General features: G+C 37.3%; 2 protein-coding genes across 3 annotated transcripts in view; one reads left to right on the forward strand and one right to left on the reverse strand.

The window, feature by feature from the left end:
• Positions 1-2,288: 2,288 nt before the first annotated feature.
• On the forward strand, positions 2,289-3,902 carry LOC121385253 (aldo-keto reductase family 1 member B10-like). The gene has a single exon (XM_041515855.1). It carries the CDS (start codon positions 2,559-2,561, stop codon positions 3,504-3,506), a length of 948 nt encoding a protein of 315 aa, XP_041371789.1. The 5' UTR covers positions 2,289-2,558; the 3' UTR covers positions 3,507-3,902.
• Positions 3,903-14,064: 10,162 nt separating this feature from the next.
• Positions 14,065-21,523, reverse strand: part of LOC121384964 (steroidogenic acute regulatory protein-like) — a 49,039-nt gene continuing 41,580 nt past the window's right edge. For both annotated transcript variants that reach the window (XM_041515456.1, XM_041515457.1), the window contains 4 exons: positions 20,937-21,032; positions 19,397-19,581; positions 17,636-17,729; positions 14,065-14,751 (listed from right to left, as the gene is read on the reverse strand). In XM_041515456.1, coding sequence (XP_041371390.1) covers positions 14,638-14,751; positions 17,636-17,729; positions 19,397-19,581; positions 20,937-21,032 — 489 coding nt within the window. In that variant the 3' untranslated portion in view covers positions 14,065-14,637. The remainder of the gene's footprint in view (positions 14,752-17,635; positions 17,730-19,396; positions 19,582-20,936; positions 21,033-21,523) is intronic.

Genomic DNA, 21,523 nt, shown 5'->3' on the forward strand with positions numbered 1-21,523 from the left:
AAATTATACAGATATTCGGGAGAAATGTGCTAACCTGAGGCCCTTTTAGCATGTATTTCTATCATTCTACCCGCAAAATTAATTGTAATTCATCTGGAAATATGTAATGATTCGTTTGCAACAATATCATGGCATAATATGTAATTAATTGGAAGTAATGCGGATATGAATAAATGTTGTTATCCAGATTCGGGCATTTTCGTTTAATTCGGGCAAAACCTATACTGCCCCGCCATCCCCTACCCCCCCCCCCCCCCCTGCAAAAATGGGAGCCCGTACGCCTATGTTCCAGGGTTGGTTTGCCTTAATTTACATTGACGTGTATTTATTCAAATGAGCTCTGTTAAGTGCAAGTTTTGATTTAGTAAACTCGACTGGGAGTGGTAGTCCTCTTTGCGGCAGTATGTTTTTGTGCCGATGTATCCTATAGACGCGGCACTAGACAGATTCATTAAATCACTATTGCCACATACCCATTCGACTGCATTTTGCAGGCACGGGATGGTGCAGTTAGTTGCAAACAAGCTTCATTCTGTCAAGCCAGTTCTGGGAGAGTGGCAGTTCCGGGAGAGTGGCAGTCCTGGGAGAGTGGCAGTCTTCCTGTAGGTGCAAGGAGAATGATAATGTCTTGTGTCGTGCTCGCATCCGTCAAACATACGTGCCACATTCATTTATACCGAAGGAAGGAAATGTTTTATTTAACGACGTGCTCAACACATTTTATTTACGGTTATATGACGTCGAACATATGGTTAAGGACCACACAGATATATAGAGAGGAAACCCTCTGTCGCCAATTCATAGGCTACTCTTTTCGATTAGCAGCAAGGGATCTTTTTTACCATCCACAGACAGGATAACACATACCACGGCCTTTGATATACTAGTCGTGGTGCACTGGCTGGAGCGTGAAATAGCCCAATGGACCCACTGACGGGGATCGATCTCAAACCGACTGCGCATCAAGCGAACGCTTTACCACTGGACTACGCCTCCCCCCCCCCCCCATTTATACCGAAGAAGGATACACCACCTCGGTGTGAACACTGTTAGTGTACACTGACGATTCATCACATTTTGTTGGTGTGTGATCATTTTGAATCGAAGAGGAAAAATATATTTCGGAGACAAAGTGTCATGGAATCGTTTCAATTTCACCTTGAACTTATTTTGAAACATTTATTACATGTTGACTTTTATTCCCAATATAATGTACTTACCTGTGCTATTCATATATTGGACATTTTAATATACTTGTGATATTCATACTTTGGTGGTTCGTAGGAACGATACTTACATTTGCACATACAGGTCTTTACATTGTGTTGATCATATATTCATTAATATTTTACCATTGTTTGACGCCGAATAGCCGATGTGTCGTTAAACATTCATTCATTCATTCAGTCATTTATTCAGTCATTCATTCAGTCAGTCAGTCAGTCAGCATAATTTAAAGATATTACCTCGCTTTAAAAAATAAAAAAATAAAAAAATAAATAATTAATAATATTTGGCAAAAAAAACCCTGCAACATAGGGTTGGTAAGAAGGATATCTGGAGTCAGGGCCCATTCTCTAGTGGAGGAGCCATATTTGTTCCCTTTATTTATATAGTGGAGGGGGAAACAAGACGTGTGTGCAGCGGTGGGTTTTGGGGGTCGAAACCCTTGCCTCCTAAAGCAAATTTTCTTTGTTTTCCAATATATTTTCCGGGTCAGTATGTCTCGACCCTCCTCCTCCCCATAAACATCATTTGCAACAGTCTAGACACGCCCCTGCTAAACGTACATTTTCGTCCGTAATTAGATTTTGATTCTTGGAAATAAGGGGAAATTTTTATAACCAGGGCCGTAGCTAGGATTTTTTGTTGGTGGGGGGGGGGGGAACTGTGTAGTTAATAGTCTAAAACTCATTTTCTTTAAGTTTCTATAATGCGAAAAAAAAATTCTGCCCCCCCCCCCCCCTAGCCCCCATGCTAGCTACGGCCCTGATAACGATAAAAAAAAACGATCGCAAATTATATATTTCTGTCATGTAGTATTCTGTGTGTATACATTTTGATAAATGTCTAGGGACTGCATTAAAGTATTGTTGCTTGACAATTATATTATGTAGCTTTGATATTTAGTACATGGCACTCGTATCAATTTTATTAGTAGATGTTAACATTATCGGCAAAAGCAATTGATTTGGTGCAATGGAACCCTCTAGTTTATTATGCCGAAAAGTTCCGAAGATGCCAGTCGGAACATAGTCTCGATCAGTGCCCGAACGTTAAAACAAAAGAGAAGTTTGGGAAAGAGACTAAAACATCGTACCGATAATGAAATGAACGTTACTGTTAAACAAAAGTAATATTGGTGGACAGTTCGATTTTCGATAGCTACGAGATGGATAATCTTGCTCCGTTCACTTCTGTTAACTTTTTAAGTCAACCATAATTGATACTTTTAAATCTAAACTAAAGATTTTGACGCTTTGTTAATCTTTTTTTTTTCCTTTTTGAAATCCTGAACGAAACAAAAACTGACCCTCCTAAATCCGGACTCAACCAAAATGGGTTATATTTTATTGCGCAACTGTGCGAAAATGCCCATAGTTGGAATTGGAACGTATATGTTAAAAGGTGATGTTCTTAAACAGGCTTTGGATTTTGCAATATTTAAGGGGTACAGACACATTGACACGGCACTGAGTTACGGAAACGAGTCTGAAATTGGAGAGGTTGTTGCGGACAGGCTAAAAAACGGGACACTTCGTAGAAAGGATTTATTCGTGACCACGAAGGTGCCACCGGTTTATCTCGCCCCACCTTTCGTTGCCCAGAGTGTGGAGATGTCACTGGAGAACTTAAAGATGCAATATGTTGACATGGTGCTGATTCACAGCCCGTGGGGGTGCATCAATCGCGGAGATGGGCAGCTGAGACCCATCAACCAAAAAGGTGAGCGAGTGATGGAACATTATGATCTGCTTGAAACATGGAAAGCATTTGAATCTGTCTACAATAACAAACTCGCCAAGAATATTGGCGTATCGAACTTTACAGCCAACCAGATAGAGCGAATTTGTCAGAAGGCCATAATTATACCGTCCAATCTACAGACAGAATGTCATGTCTATTTACAACAACGGCGGTTGCGTCTTTATTGTGCATCAAGGGGGATAGTTGTTAGTGCATATGCCCCGCTTGGGGCACCAGCATCTCCTTACAGAGACAAGCAACATCCTCTTCTGTTAGAAGATCATGTGGTTGAACAGTTAGCTAGAAAATACAAAAAGAGTGCAGCTCAGATTCTTTTGAACTTTCTTATCAACAACAACATCCCAGTTTTACCAAAGAGCCAGAATCAAAATCGTCTGCGTGAGAACTTGGACGTTATTGATTGGACCATGTCACCCGAAGATACAAAACTGCTGTTAGATTTAGACTGCGGTGTAAAATACTTCATGTTTGATTGGGCAAAGAGACATCCTGAATATTTTGAAAATGAGCCTTTTTGAAAGTTTGGCGTGTCTTCCTAACACTGGCTCCCATCAGTCACCCCCCCCCCCCCCCTCCCCACCATGTTAAATTATATTTTCCTGTCACCACATAAGACGACTCCGACAATGTGGTTGGTCCCATGTACCCCCCCACCCCCAATATAAAATCCTATTCCAGTGCTTCCTGACCAAGACCCAATAAAAACAAAAAGTACATTTTTAGCAGAAAACATTGTTTTATTCAATATTTCCATTAACTTTGTTACAGTACTGTAACTAAAATATATAAAAATATTTATGCACAATTTTTATATCATCAAGATAAGCAGTGTAATCAACATTGTACAAGACACAAAAAACAGAATGGTATTAAATGTATTAAATGAGGAGAGAAAAGGAATCCACTCTGGAACACAGGATGTTTTGTACTTTTTCTGGGCTCGAAATGGGAAGTAAAATACAACATACTGAACATTTTAAAAATATGTCCTGCTAGGACAAAAATATAGCCTGCTGGATATACGACTGCCTGCTGAATAGGGATAAAGTGTTACAAACTAAGACCTCAGAGATGTATTTTAGAGCAATATGGAATTAAAATATATATACAGAATCCTCGGATAAATAGCAGATGAGATGATCGGACATGAATACACCTGTCCAGGGCCTCTAGAATTTTTATAAAATCCACTAGCCATGGGAATAGTTATTTAAAACATTTACTAGCCACGTTTAAAAAATGTACTAGCCCTACTTTACTTTTAAAGTTAATACAATTTTACTAATAGTAATAATTGGATATGTCACCTAAAGAAAAAAGTAAAGTTTGTTTTATTTAAGGACGCCACTAGAGCACATTGATTTTTTATCTTATCATTGGCTATTGGATGTCAAACATATGGTCATTCTGACACTGTTTTTAAGAGGAAACCTGCTGTCGCCACATATGCTACTCTTTTAGGACAGGCAACAAGGGATCTTTTATTTGCGCTTCCTACAGGCAGGATAGCACAAACCATGGCCTTTGTTGAACCAGTTATGGATCACTGGTGGGTGCAAGTGGTTTAAACCTACTTATTGAGCCTTGCGGAGCACTCACTCAGGGTTTGGAGTGTATCTGGATTAAAAATCCCATGCCTCGACTGGGATCCGAACCCAGTACTTACCAGCCTGTAGACCGATGGCCTAACCATGACGCCACCAAGGCTGGTGTCACCTAAAGAGGGAGATAGAACTTAAAATCACTAAGATGTGGGGGAAGGATATTCATATTTACAAAATCGACTTTAATGTAGCATTTGACAACTCTTTTTCACAAGCCGTTGGGCATGGCAATAGTAGTTATTTAGTAGCCCAACATTGAATATTACTAGGAATGGGAGTGGGGCTACCATAATCTAGAAGCCCTGTCTATCTCTATTTCTTGTTCCAGCCAGTACTCCACAACGGGTGTAACAAAGGCTGTGGTATGTACTATCCTGTCTGTGGGATGGTGCATATAAAAGATCTCTTGCTGCTAATCAAAAAGAGTAGTCCATGAAGTGTCGACTTCGGGTTTCCTCCCTCAATATCTGTGTGGTCCGACGCCATATAACCGTAAATAAAATGTGTTGAGTGCATCGTTAAATAAACCATTTCCTTCAGGACTTCCTTCTCTGTCAGTCTCTTGAAAAATGACCTGCAATATTTTGGGTGGTTTTAGCACCTTAATTTTTATTTCACCTACTAGATCTTAAAAAATGGATTGCTTTTTGCATGCCACAATTTCGAGCTCTGTTTTATGAAATATAATTTATATCCCATGATTTGTGAAGTCTTTCATGGTGTTACAGAAGTCACGTGACAAGTGTAACATCAGTTATATCGCATTGCAGAGTTCACGAAATGAAAAATACACCTGGAAAAAAGTTGAGAGCTGCCCACTATTTTAGCCACACGGTTTGAAAATGTCTGCTGTACACTGGTTTCATATCTATGGCATAAACAACAGAATTTGTGCTAGCAAACATTCACATCTTATTTATAGATGGATGTCTGTCCATGTTACCAAACTGATTACATTCATGATTCAGTCCTGTAAGTGATTAACTTTTCATGGGATACTTAAAACTTATTCCAGGCCTGGTGCTTATAAAGCTTTTAGAGTCCAGACTCGAGACTAATAGAGTCTGAGACAGTAATGTCATGACAACGCCATACAAATTGTATGCGTGTGACGTCATTAGAGATTGAGTTTGGACTCTAAAAGTTTTATAAGCACGGGCCCAGGTGTATATAAATCATATCTGACAAAATCATTTGTCTCTTTATTACATAATTTTACCTTTATTCTAAAAAACCCAACATTTATTAAAAATCCACTAGGCAAAATTTTAATAACAGTAAATCATCTAACTGACCAATGGGGTTAAAGCTACAATCTTGAGTATGTATACATGCATTTAAATATTCAGGTTGTTGAATCAAGTAATTTCCTATCTACAATGCACCATTCTTTCATTTATCATATTAAAACATAATTTTCAAGCATCATATTGGTAACTTCAACTAGGATGTTCCACATGTTATCAAATGGACAAGGAAAGGAATAATTTAATGATACCTACATTTAAATGTAACAGAAAAATATCAACCTTCACTGAGGGGATTCGAACCACGGACTCTCAGCGCGAGAGTCCAGCACTCTACCAACTGAGCTAATGGGGAAATTCCCACTAGCTACTGCCAGTAGGAGCACTTTATACCAACACTACTACACAAGTAGTTACCTTTTTTTTTTTCCCCCACAATAATGGCTATTCAATGTCTAACATAGTTCTTGCAGCTACAATTTGCTGAGAAAAAAACAAAACATGTTGCCAAAAAGGCACCATGGGATCTTTAAAGGTTAAGTTTATAATACAGAGGAGTTAAAATTAGACAATTTAGTTTTCCCATGTTGTAGTCCAATATCAAGAGATTACATGTTTTCATTTCCAGTAAAGGTTATGACCCCACCCCCTCCCTGCAAAAACTGCTGGATCCGCGCTTGACTACGCCCTAATCCCACTACTCCACCATGCAATACTGATGTAATACATCGATGTTCGACCTACGTTACGTTCAACTGATTATAAAAATTATTGAAAAGCCTGCAGTAAAATTGCTTTTTGGCTAAAAGGAAAAGGGACAAAGAGTCAACTCTTTTGAATAGTGACATACATGTAGTTTGTAAGCTTTTTCTGTACAATAGTGACATAATTTGCTGTATAGTCTATGAACAGAAAACTTTAAAAGGCATACTGTCACAGACCACTGACCTACATGTATTTAATGGTCTAACAGAGTATTACCCGAACAAAAATAACTTGATTTGTCCCTAAATGTACTTTATTCAACCATCTTAATAACCACCATACTCCATTTATTAATGACATTTTGTAAAAATAATTGAATTTTGGCAATGGTCCATAATTCAAAAACTAAAATTGCTGAAAGGGATGACATGGATTTCACTCCATCATGGTTCAGTTAAGGTGATGCGATAGCTAGATTTGGTTCCCAACAATTAATGTAATTTTTATTTATTATCCATTTTTAGAGAAATAAGGTCCTTAAATCCGTGACAGTATGCCTTTAAAGGTGTCCTTGTTTTTTTAATAATGTTTGGAATGTTTAGCTTAGTTGGAAGCAAAAGAAGGAATAACACTTTTTACTCCTTATTGAGAATACAAAATACATGCATGTGCATACAGTAAAATAAATTTAAAATGTACAACTCGTAGTTCATAATTTTATTATAACATTTACCCTTTAAGTTTTTTTAAGTGCACTTTCCCACAGACAGAACTGTTGATATCAGAGTCTTTGACATACTGGAAAATCACTTGTTTGTGGTGGTCCAATTTTTTGGTAATTCATGGACTAGTGCAATTAATGAATTAATTAAGGACACAAAGAAAATATAATACATGTATATGTCAGGGCTCGAAATAGGAAATAAAATACGTCCTGCTATTATTATTATTTTTTTAAATGGCAGGCCAAAAGAAATGTGTCCTGTTAAAAAAAAAAAAATGGCCTGCTGGAAATATGACAGTACAGGGCGAGTGGAGGGTTGGAGACAATGTGTGGAAAATAAGGACCTCTGGGCCCGATAACATAAAGCACACGTAACACTTGTGTTACACATACACCATACATAATGTATGGCGTACGTCTGACGTAAGTGTTATGAGTGTTTTGTGTTACCGGGACCTGGGATGTATTCTGGAGCATTATAAAATTTAAATAGAAAAATTCACGAGCTAAATGAAAAATGACCTGCTATTTTTAAGTAAATTTAGCAGGTAAAATTCTATTTATTTTGCTATATCTAAAAAAATGTGTTGCTTTTTGAAGGCTGCCATTTTGAACTCTGTGTACTTCCTTTCTGATCCACAAATTTAAATATCCAACGACACGAAATGTGTGTAGGGATTTTTTTTATATAGCACCCCCCCCCCCAAATTTAAGCTCATGAAAAAGAAAAGAAGTATTTCACAATACCAGTTATGGGTCTCCAGGTCTCGAAATTACGACCTTCGAAACATGAAGAGCAGTCAATTTTTTAGACCTAGCAGTTGAAATAGATGTCTGTCATCTCGTCAGTTTGTTTGTAAACAAATGTAGGGAAAGGTCCTAATATAGGCTTGTAGCCTGTCGACCAATCTCACCAGCAAATGGAATAAAATATTGTTTAAACTAAATAGATATTCACCTGCTAAAACCAGCAAAAAATCACAGTTAATTTTTCAAGAGACCGATATCTCATCTGCTATTTAGTTCAAGATTTTATTGTTATATTTTAATTCCATAATAAAAGAAAGAAATGTTTTAACGATACACTCGACACATTTTATTTATGGTTATATGGCGTCAAACATATGGTTAAGGACCACACAGATAATGAGAGAGGAAACCCGTCGCTACTTTGTGTTACATTTTAATTCCATAATGATTTAAATTACATCTAGGAGGTCCTAGTTTCTCAAACTCAATCCCAAACTACATGCCGTTACATTTCCAGCTGGTCATATTTTTTCTTAGAAAATATTTTTGTTGGCCCGATATTTTGAAACGATAACAGCAGGCCATATTTTACTTCTTATTTCGAGACCAGGGCCCGTGCTTATAAAAACTTTTAGAGTCCAGACTCAGTCTTTAATGAAGAAAGGAAGAAAATGTTTTATTTAACGACGCACTCAACACATTTTATTTACGGTTATATGGCGTCAGACATGGTTAAGGACCACACAGATATTGAAGGAGGAAACCTGCTGTCGCCACTTCATGGTCTACTCTTTTCTGTTGGCAGCAAGGGATATTTTATATGCACCATCCCATAGACAGGATAGCACATACCACGGCCTTTGATGTACCAATCGTGGTGCACTGGCTGGAGCGAGAAATGGGCCCACTGATGGGGATCGATCCCAAACCGACCGCACATCAAGCGAGCGCTTTACCACTGAACTACGTCTTTAACGAGGTCACACGCATACAGTTTGTATGGGGTTGTTATGACATTTGTGTCTCAGACTCTATTAGTCTCGAGTCTAGACAATAAAAGTTTTATAAGCACCAGGACAGGTCTCGTTTTAATGGGGGGGAAAAACCCAAGTTGATCCCGAGACTTCAGTGAACTACTTTCCACCACCTTTTAAAAAGAGTGTCAGTGACACAGCTACAATTTGACAAGGGGTGGGGGTGGGAGTAGGGTAGGTGGGTTTACAATTTTTTCTTTCACCATCAATGGAAAGATGCATTCTTCACTGCATCCAAAACCTTGTATCACAGAAAATAGGTCGTGATTGCTATTTGTAAAGTGACCAAAACGACCCATAATAAAGATATCATGTAGATACATGTAGATAATAATAATTAGGACAACACGCAAATAGGAAATATACATAAATAAAAAGCTGTTATGGTATAATTTGTATATTATTATATACATATATTATTTCTATCATATATACATTTAAATAAAATATTTAAAAAAAATTTGCTATCATAGTGTAATATATCAAATAATGATTTGTATTAAATTCTAAATTACAATCATTATGTTATACGGTGGTGGAAATTTCACCTCATGCGTAAACCTGCAATTGCTAAAATGTTTCTTTTTATAAAATGTATGACACAATGTACCACAACTTGATATACCAGTTGTGGAGTTCAAATTAGCTTTGGACGGGTAGAAAATTATCTATTAATTAAAAATAAATAAATGCAGAAACCCTGTTATTTTGTAACAAAGTATCAATTATTAAATGAAATAATTTCTCAAAATTAAAATAAAATTCGCCAACTGTTTCTAAAGTTCACAACTGTCGGATTAGGCAAGTGCCAAAGCTAGCCTTGGATGGTGGGGTGGGGGGGGGGGGGGAAGAGGGGAGGGATCTCAATCCTGTAAACCATTGGCAGATCCAGGGGGTGGGCACAGGGATTTCATGACCACCTCCCATCTGTTTGAAGTGCCCTTTTAAAGATTGGGGGTGGAGGTGTATATTCATCATTCCAATAAACTGCCTTGAAAACACGTCTGGACATGTTTATTTCAAAATGTTCTGGGGAGCCTGCCTTCGAACTGTGTCATACAGATCTCATCCCCTTTGGGATCCTGGCTCATTTGGCTTTGGCAAACTGAAACTTGCCCTTTTAAGAATTGTTATGACCCTCTAAAATCCTGGATCCACCCCTGTACATCATCACATTCAAGTCGAGCATTCTACCAGTGTGCTTTTAGCATAATGCTAGACTAAGTGTACTTCAAGCATACTTTTACTGAAAACCCCTCTCCCCCCCCACCCCCCAATAGGGGTGTAATGAATACACACAGTACCGAATACGATACATATCACGAATATGATACATATCACGAATATGAGGTAACGGATTCACGTCCAGGAATACAAAAGTCAAAAAGGTTTTGCTGTTTGGTGCATCGAATATTCGAGTACATCATTAAAACCCTACCCCCCAATAAAACAAATACAAAAATTTCCCTATATTATTTCTGGGGGAGCATGAATCCAACCCCCTATAAATTTTGGTCCCCACAGACAAAACCTCCAACCTGCAAAAATTACTGCACATCCTAATCCAGGTTCCCAGCAGACCAGTGTGGATCACCTGTGTTACCATAGAGACAAGAATAGTAATGAGGTAAAATAGTGATATGCCCCAGTAGTACAAAACATGGTACATACAGATTATTGCATAAGCGGGGGTGCCATATGGAATTTATGAAATGTTTCGGATTTGGGAATTTTTGTATTCCCCTAGCGAGAGCGAGGAGGGGTATAAAACAATTTCCAAACAAGTCTCATATGGTACTCCACAAGTGTTAAAATTTATTTATTATCCATTAAGTGTGCTTTATAACAAACATTAAATATGATTGTAATTGCTTCATAATAGAGGTAATAACATTCAGGGATTTCAATTACAGGGATCTGGAATGATGTCAATATCACAGCCACATTGCAAGTTTGCAGCTGCCACAGCCACTGGTTACGTCAGAATTGTGCTATAATGGTTTTCAATGTATTATTATAGCCTATAGCCTAAAGATAGGATGGGAAAATATGAGATTTATGTAACAGTTTATTGTAGACCATATGGGTAATAAATATTCGTACTGAACACATATCAAAACATGAAATAAGAAGACATCAAAATATTTGGTATCAAAGTATAAACGTAAATGCAAATGTAAATTTCAGTATAATTATAATTGGGGTTAATATAATTAATCAGGGTGAGGGTCAATATAATTATAGCTGGGGTGAGGATCAATATAATTAATAGTCACAGGATTGTTGGTAAGTAAAGGTGAGGATCAATATAATTAATAGTCACAGGATTGTTGGTAAGTAAAGGTGAGGATCAATATAATTAACAGTCACAGGATAGTTGGTAAGTAAAGGTGAGGATCAATATAATTAACAGTCACAGGATTGTTGGTAAGTAAAGGTGAGGATCAATATAATTAACAGTCACAGGATAGTTGGTAAGTAAAGGTGAGGATCAATATAATTAATAGTCACAGGATAGTTGGTACTGTAAGTAAAGGTGAGGGTTAATATAATTATAGTCACAGGATAGGGTCAATGAGTAAGGGCAGTGGTGTACCTAGGGTATGGCACGTACCCTGGGTGCTACTTGATGGGGGGGCACCACTGAGCAGTTTCTATTAAAGTCAGACATTATTTAAACGATGGATGTCAGATGTCTGGACAGGGGCGCAATTTCAGTGATTGCCATAGGTGCTTTTTTCAGTAGATACACCACTGAATAAGGGGGTTAGGGTTAATATAATTATAGTCACATGATAGTCAATGAATAAGACTTAGGGTTAATATAATTATAGTCACATGATAGAGTCGATGAATAAGAGCTAGGGTCAATATAATTATAGTCACATGATAGAGTCAATGAATAAGAGCTAGGGTCAATATAATTATAGTCACATGATAGAGTCAATGAATAAGAGCTAGGGTCAATATAATTAGTCAAATGACAGTGAGTAAAAGTTAGGGTCAATATAATTATAGCCAAGGTTAACATAATAATAGTCTGAGTCAATATAGTTGGGAGTCAGGGTTAATATGATTATTGTGAAAACTACTTAGTCTTATAACAATGAGCAAGAGAGAACGTAGAAAGAGAGGGAGGGATGTTGAAACAGAGAGGAGATCAAGCTAGAATAAAAACTTGTGTAATTTTTTCCAGCCAAATTACAATTTATTTAATATTTTAAAAATATTGCCACATGCCTAAGTATAAACTGTTAGTTTAATATTCAATTAAATTTTTTTAAATCTAAAACATAATTGCACCTGGCTTATGTGTTCCGTCACCTTCACAGGTGTTTAACCTGGCTTCAGATTAATATGTGTTTACATGTAGTTTCAAACCCTGTACTCCTAGGTTAGTTTAACAATATCACTAGAGCACACTAATTAATTAATCATCTAACTACTGATGTGAAATTTTAATCAATGTGACACATAGTCACCAAGGAACCCTGCTACATGTTTTCCATTTGCAAAGGATCTTTTATATGCACTCACCCCCAGAAACCATATACCACAACCTTCAATATACCAGTTGTGGTGCACTGGTTGGAATGGGAAGAAACCCCAATCAGATAAGTCCACCAAGGGGGTTTGATCCAAGCACCTTAGGGGAGCGCCCTACTGATTGCTTTCCATCGACGCAATTTTGTATGCGACTTTATCAAAGTAGAAGGAAATGTTTTATTTAACGATGCACTCAACACATTATATTTACGGTTATATGGAGTCAGACATATGGTTAAGGACCACACAGATATTGAGAGAGGAAACCCGTTGTCGCCACTTAATGGGCTACTCTTTTCGATAAGCAGCAAGAGATCTTTTATGAGCACCATCCCACAGACAGGGTAGTACATACCATGGCCTTTGATATGCCAGTCGTGGTGCACTGGCTGGAACGAGAAATAGCCCAATGGGCCCACCGATGGGGATCGATCCCAGACTGACCATGCATCGAGCGAGCGCTTTACCACTGGACTATGTCCCTCCCCCTTTACCAAAACAATGCATTTACATAGTACCGTTTTCATATATGTGCAGACGCCATATAACCGTAAATAAAATGTGTTGAGTGTGTCCTTAAATAAAACATTTCCTTCCTTCATATACGCGATTCCATATGTGGGGAGTCGATGAGCGAATATTCTGCACGCAAGTTTTTCCGCGAGGTGAAGCATTTACTTTTGGGTTAAAAGTTCACAATTTTTTTTATTGTAATCCACTTTCGGAAATGCTGATGTGAAAAAGCACATTTCCGAGTGTGGAAATGCACGCAGAATCGCGTTAATGGAAATCGGGCGCAGAGCATTCTCCAACATTGCTAAACTTGTGGCACCAGTCAACCACGTATTTCATGTTTCCATGCCTAGCAAGAAGAATCGACCACATTATGAACCATCATGGGTATTTTTAAACAGTCATGTGACATGGTATGAAAATGAAACAGAATGAGTATTTTCAGTGGCGTAGCATGGGTTGCCAGTGCCCGGGGCCCCCTAACCAGTGGACCGTTAGCACTCCCCCCAATGCGCCCCCTATAACCAGAGGACCGTTAGCACTCCCCGAGTCACTTCCACCAGTCCAGAAGTTTGTGCCCAGGGCAACCGCCCCAGTGGCCTTGCCCACGCTACGACACAGTAGTATTTTATCAAGTCATATCATATATAAAAACACCTCCTCTGTTTCATGCCTGTTGTATATTACTGTTTTCGGGACTATGTTCTATAAACAAGTACATTTTAAAATCGACATTGCCATTTTCACTCAGGTTTTTTTGTGGGTTTTTTTAATGAAGATGATTGTACTTGTAAAATGTAACTATGTACATGTCTTTGGTCATGTGACATAAACAATTCTTGACCTAGTTCACCTCTCCCAGTTCACATCCGTTGCATGTCGTCTGAGATTATGTTCTATAAACAGGCACAATTAAAAATACACTTCATCACTGTCACTCGGTCTTTTTTTTCATAAAATGAAGATGACTGTACTTGTAACTTGTAACCATGACACTATATGGGTTTTGGTCACGTGATCTAAGCTACATCCTTTTCCCCGCAACATGTCTGTCACCATGTTTCATTAAAATACAGTAACACCCTCACAGTTACTCAGTCTTTTTTTTTTAAATGAAGATGATTGTACTTTTCTTTTCAAGTTGTAACCATGACAATGTATGTGCATCTGTCATGTGATCCAAGCCACACCTTTTTCCGCAAGATGTCTGTCACCATGTTTCATAAAAATACACACAGTTACTCTGTCTTTTTAAAAAAAATGAAGATGATTGTACTTTTCAAGTTGTAACCCTGACAAGGGATGCATATCGGTCACATGATTGAAGCCACACTTGACGTTTTCCCCCACGACATGTCTGGTACATTTTGTCTGGCACTGTATTTCATAAACGAGCACAATTAAACATACATGTTGATCATCAGTCATTCAGTTGCTTTAAAATGAAATTGAATGTACTTTTTCTTGTAACCGTTTATGGGGATCAGTCACGTGACCATGTGAAGGTGTCAATCACGTGATCAACTCTACGATTCACCTTTTCTCTGTTTGATGTCATCCACATGCCGTCTGAGGTATTCGAGGTATTGGACTAAAATGTTTGATAATGTTGTATCAATCAGTTTTTGAGGCAGCCATCCCTATCGGACAAAAACAGAAAACAAGAATTACAAATACGTTTGAACAATGGACAAACAAAAAAAGAAGAAAGGGAAAAGCATGCTCAATTAATTGTACCCTACAGCACATTGTTTCAACATAGGACATTCATTCAACTTATTTCCATGCTTATATCCAATTACGGTTCAAGCACGCTGTCCTGGGTACACATCTCAGCTATCTGGGCTGTCTCTCCAAGACAGTGGGTTAGTTGTTAGTTGTTAATGGTTAGTGAGAGAGAAGAGGGTGTAGTGGTCTTACACCTACCAATTGAATCGTTAAAACTCGCTCTGGGTGGGAGCCGGTACCGGGCTGTGAACCCAGTACCTACCAGTCTTATGTCGAGGCCGGTAAAATATAGGACAACTGTGAGGGATAATCTGAAGAAGAAACCTGCTCCTTCACACTGCTACTCTTATTATAAAGCCAGGAATCCATGTGTACGTAGTGCATGTGTACGTAGTGCATGTGTACGTAGTCCATGTGTACGTAGTGCATGTGTACGTAGTGCATGTGTACGTAGTGCATGGTATGTAAACAAGTTTATATAGAAATTAATTGAAGCACTTCCATTTGTATGTGATGTGTGTTGTGCAATACGTTAATTCCTGAACTCCTCAGTGATCGTTCCAACATCCATCCCATGTTAGGCTTAATAATTATTAGTAATATTATTCAAGCACTGAATTTGGGAATTTTTTGGGGGGGATTCTGCGAAAATCATAAACATGATTTAATAGAGATATTTTGAGGTTCTATCTTATAATTTTAAACTTACGACCCAAAAAGTGGGATTCGCGGAAGCACAGAATTATGCTAAATTATTTGTTGTTAAAATATCACAAATATGTATGCCCCGGTATATACACTATGATAAAAAACCTATAATAGCAATTTCGTTCTACTGAATTGTACATGAAAAGTAAGCTACATTAAAAGATGTGATGGTCACAAATTTTGCCACACACCAAATTTGCCAAAGTGCAAATTTCAAAAGCAGTTGGCACATTTTATTTTAATTTGGCGAATTAATTTCAGGTAATAATTGACATTTAAAAAAAAACCATCCTGTCGATTTCTGCAATTTTTGAAGTTCAATAAACAATTTAGTGAAATGTTTTGCTCACCCTGCTTTTTGTATTGAAAAATCTCCTGTTACTTATAGAGAAAAATGATGTATCAACTAAATTCACAGATTTCACTTTGAAAGTCGTGAGAATTCTTTTATTAAAGCACATTTACCATACTGTTAAATGTTTTAAATGAGGACAATGAGATGAATGGTGAAGCTGCAGTTATCTCCCTTTCTCTACGAGCCAACGTTTTGCATTGAGATACTCACTTGTCTGAACTTTATTCTTACTGAAAATGTTCACGAACTGTGAAGAAAAATCTCACAAATGAACAACAAGCAAACGACAACAAATCGGATGTTGATTGCGCGAACCGTGCATGAGAAAACAAACCGAACCAAAATGATAACGGTCATGTGGTATACCAACGTCTGTGACATTGAAATGGGAATATCCCCTCTAAAAATCGATTAGACCTTGTCTGCTCAACGTTTTTTTCTCAGAGGCCCGTGGCATTTTATGAAATACGAAAAATGCATTTTGTGGTATTACAAACACCAGGATTACCAGGATTACCAAAAAGCACTTCAGGTGAATGGAAATGTGTATTCTAAATAATAAAATGTAAGTAAAGTGCAATTTTATTTGTGAAAAAATGGGTTTAATAGCGAAAAACAACGCCGTAATGGTTAACAACTAGCCGTAACTAGGGCGTGTCCCTTTAATGTACCACTAGTTTTCCTGACTGTGCTACGTTGCCCTGTACAACACTGCGTAACACACACTTGTTTATATACCAGTCCAGATCAAACAGACGTTTATTGTATACCGGTAAGTGCATGAGAAAGGTCTTAGTAGCGCAAGGATTTGTTCTGCAGAAAAATGTAGCTGAAGAAAAAGCGTAAGCGGGATAATCGCAGGCGATTTTCAGTATTCCGTGCTTTATTTTCACTTTCATAATGGACTATTGGAAGAATTGTTTTACTATTCCGTTTCGAAATTTATTATTTGCGGAATAGCGTAAAATTCGACCCCTGAAAAAAGGTATTATTAATTAATAAAGTATGCATTTTATACCTTTTGCCATTCAGTTATTAAAGCAAGCACATAAATTACATTAATGTTTATTTCAATTAATTTTTATGTATTTTTAATGAAAAACAAGTGCCCCGAAAATGGTGAAAATGCCCCAAAAGTGTTTGGTCTACCATGCCTTGCCTAATTTCTAGGGAAATCACTAGCACCTGTCAACTGCACTTACTAAAGTTTGTTTTGTTTAATGACACCACTAGAGCACATTGATTTTTTTTATCATCGGCTATTGGATGTCTAACATTTGGTAATCTTGACATACATGTATAGCCTTAGAGAGGAAACATGCTACATTTTCCCATTTATATGCATCATCCCAGACAGAATAGGCAGCACATACCACAACCTTTGATAAACCAGTCGTGGTGCACTGGCTGGAACGAGAAATAGCCCAATGGGTCTACCACGAGGATCGATCCCAGACTGACCACACATCAGGCGAGCACTTTACCACTGGGCTACGTCCCGTCCCTGTGCTCCAGTCAACTGCACTTACTAAAACCTTGCCATGAAAAGAATGGTGGGGAGTGATTAATTGCTCACCATAACTTAAAATTATGAGGAGCCATTTAAGATATTTCCTTATTGATACCATATAAATTCACATGTATGGGAGAGAGAGTGACAGCTCCCCTTAAGCAGGACCTGTAGGGGACTTACAACAACAAAAAAAGGGTTAAAAATGGCGGTAAAGCCTTACCTTCAGATGAGTATTGAGATACCATTCGAAATAACACTTGTTCGTTTGTCCAGGAACCGGCTTGAATACCCAGCCACCAATTCCATTCTCTCCCCTGAAATAATCCAAACAAGTGAAAATCTCTAAAACATATTTGAATCAAAGATAAAAAGTTTGTTTTGTTTAATGACACCACTAGAGCACATTAATTAATTAATCATTGACACGTAGTCATTAGAGGAAACCTGCTACAAATTTCCTAATGCAGCAAGGGATCTTTTATATGCACTTTCCCCACAGACAGGAAAACACATAACATGGCCGTTGACCAGTTGTGGTGCACTGGCTGGAATGAGAGAAAAAACACAAACCCAATCAGTTGAATAGATCCACTGAGGTGGTTCGGTCCTGCGACACAAGCACCTCAGGCAAGCACTCAACCGACTGATGTAAATCCTGCCCCATTATTAATAAAATATCCAAACTCAAAGGAAAGGAATGTTTGTTTACCGACACCCCAGCAAATTGATATTAGGTGACTGGCCTCGGTGGCGTAGTGGTTAGGCCATCGGTCTACAGGCTGGTAGGTACTGGGTTCGGATCCCAGTCGAGGCATGGGATTTTTAATCCAGATACCGACTCCAAACCCTGAGTGAGTGCTCCGCATGGCTCAATGGGTAGGTGTAAACCACTTGCACCGACCAGTGATCCATAACTGGTTCAACAAAGGCCATGGTTTGTGCTATTCTGCCTGAGGGAAGTGCAAATAAAAGATCCCTTGCTGCTAATCGGAAAGAGTAGCCCATGTAGTGGCGACAGCGGGTTTCCTCTCAAAATCTGTGTGGTCCTTAACCATATGTCTGACGCCATATAACCGTAAATAAAATGTGTTGAGTGCATCGTTAAATAAAACATTTCTGTCTTTTTTTGATATTAGGTGTTTAACAAAAATAAATTTAGACAGATTTTTTCTTTAACAATTAAATATTGCTACCTGATGTGTTTTACAGATGGTAATTGTGACACATAGTAGAGTGTGAGAGAAGAAAGGAAAGGAATGTTTGTTTACAGACACCCCAGCAAATTGATATTAGGTGTTTAACAAAAATAAATTTAGACCGATTTTTTCTTTAACAATTAAATATGGCTACCTGATGTGTTTTACAGATGGTAATTGTGACACTAGTAGAGTGTGAGAGAAGAAAGGAAAGGAATGTTTGTTTACCGACACCCCAGCAAATTGATATTAGGTGTTTAACAAAAATAAATTTAGACCGATTTTTTCTTTAACAATTAAATATGGCTACCTGATGTGTTTTACAGATGGTAATTGTGACACTAGTAGAGTGTGAGAGAAGAAAGGAAAGGAATGTTTGTTTACCTACATCCCAGCAAATTGATATTAGGTGTTTAACAAAAATAAATTTAGACCGATTTTTTCTTTAACAATTAAATATGGCTACCTGATGTGTTTTACAGATGGTAATTGTGACACTAGTAGAGTGTGAGAGAAGAAAGGAAAGGAATGTTTGTTTACCGACACCCCAGCAAATTGATATTAGGTGTTTAACAAAAATAAATTTAGACCGATTTTTTCTTTAACAATTAAATATGGCTACCTGATGTGTTTTACAGATGGTAATTGTGACACTTAGTAGAGTGTGATAAAAGAAAGGAAAGGAATGTTTGTTTAATGACACCCCAACACAAGTCACTGCTATTACATGTTTAAAAAAAATACATTTCAATAGATTTTTTTCTTTAACAATTAAAGATGGCTACCTGATGTGTTTTTTCTGTGGCGGCATCTCGGGATGTGTGGCAGCTTGACCTGCTGACATGTAGATCCCGTTCTGACTGCCCCACCGGCGAACCGTGACAAAGTCTCGACTCGTGATCAGCCCACCACCTGCTTCCGCCGACACAGTGTATGATACTTCCGTACTGTCATCTATATGCTCTAGTGTCTGTAAATGAAATATATAACATGCAGTCTATTTTACATGTATATTTCTGTACTGTCATCTATAGGTAAATAAAATATTTAATATGCACAATATATCTGTACTGTCATCTATGTGTTGTAGTGTCTGTAAATAACATATTCAACATGTACAATATAATATTATATCTACTGTCATCTATGTGTTGTAGTCTGTAAATAAAGAAATATTTTACATGTATATTTCCGTACTGTCATCTATAGGTAAATAAAATATTTAATATGCACAATATATCTGTACTGTCATCTATGTGTTGTAGTGTCTGTAAATAACATATTCAACATGTACAATATAATATTATATCTACTGTCATCTATGTGTTGTAGTCTGTAAATAAAGAAATATTTTACATGTATATTTCCGTACTGTCATCTATAGGTAAATAAAATATTTAATATGCACAATATATCTGTACTGTCATCTATGTGTTGTAGTGTCTGTAAATAACATATTCAACATGTACAATATAATATTATATGTACTGTCATCTATGTGTTGTAGTCTGTAAATAAAAGAAACATTTTACATGTATATTTCCATACTGTTATCTATATGCTGTGTCTGTAAATAAAATATTTAACATGTACAATATATCCGTATTATCATCTATATGCTGTAGTGTCTGTAAATAAAATATTTAACATGTACAACGTACAATATATCCATATTGTCATCTATATGTTGTTATGTAGTGTCTGTAAATAAAATGTACAATATATATGAAGAGTTCAGGCGCAAAACGTGATATAAACCATTTTCTTTCTAGTTTTTAGTTAAAGCCATTATTGTATGTCAGTAAGGGCTAATCGTAGGCCCGTTGATTTGCTGCAAATCCTTATGAAATTGTATTGGGTAAATCCTGTTTAGTTTTTTTTTATCAAAACGCGATATACGCCAATTAAAAACATCATTTTTACTGAAAATTAAAAATAAAATATTTAACATGTACAATATATATGTACTGTCATCTATGTGTTGTAGTCTGTAAATAAAATACATATTTGACATGTACATTATTTCTATACTGTCATCTACATGTTGTAGTGTCTGAAAATAAAAGAAATATTTAACATGTACGATATTTCCGATCTATTATTTATGTTGTAGTGAATGTAATTTCTTTTATTAATTTCCAGACTTTCCTTAAACACTAATGTTTTGTTTTTCATTAAACTTCAACTTATTTAATTACAGTTCACTGCATAAACATTTTCAGGTTCTCAAACAACAGAAGAAAAAAAAAAAAAAAAAAATAAAATAAAAAAGTTCTCTAGAGCTGGTGGTGACACTTGCTTTTCAATCCATGGGAGACAACTCACCCTGCACTCCATGACTGTTGGGTTCCACTGCGGTGAATCGGACACTCGGTGAGTGACTTCTTCAAACAGTTCATTCACATTCATATCCACCAGGCCCTGAAAACACAGTTACTTCTGGGGTTATATATGGGCCATTTACACAACTGTGATAGATTAGTAAAATACAAGCATACATGTAAATGACATCATTATCATCAATTATCCACTATTTTTGTCCATCCATCCATCCATCCAAGTTCCACCAAGCTACATATTTAATGCTATGTATCTACCCACCCTCACTACACATCCATCCATGCATATATATTATCCACCAATCTATATAACCCACCAATCTACTTAAACCCACCAATCTATTCATTGATCCACACACCCAACAGTCCATGAATCCATCCATCCAACCATCCATGGATCCATCCATCCATCCATGAATCTGTTCATCCATGGATTTGTCCATACATCCATCCTACCATGGATCCATCCATCTATCCATCCATCCACTCAAAACCCAAACCTGCTGATTGAGATGTTCACTGACCTGTATCCTGAAGACTTTCCCCTGGTGAGTGAAGTGTCTGGTGTGGACA

Source organism: Gigantopelta aegis, chromosome 11, assembly GCF_016097555.1.
Source record: "Gigantopelta aegis isolate Gae_Host chromosome 11, Gae_host_genome, whole genome shotgun sequence".
Classification (NCBI taxonomy): Eukaryota; Metazoa; Mollusca; class Gastropoda; order Neomphalida; family Peltospiridae; genus Gigantopelta; species Gigantopelta aegis.

Excerpts from the sequence above, each read along its gene's own strand:
- LOC121385253 (XM_041515855.1), top strand. The coding sequence starts at position 2,559 with ATGGGTTATATTTTATTGCGCAACTGTGCGAAAATGCCCATAGTTGGA.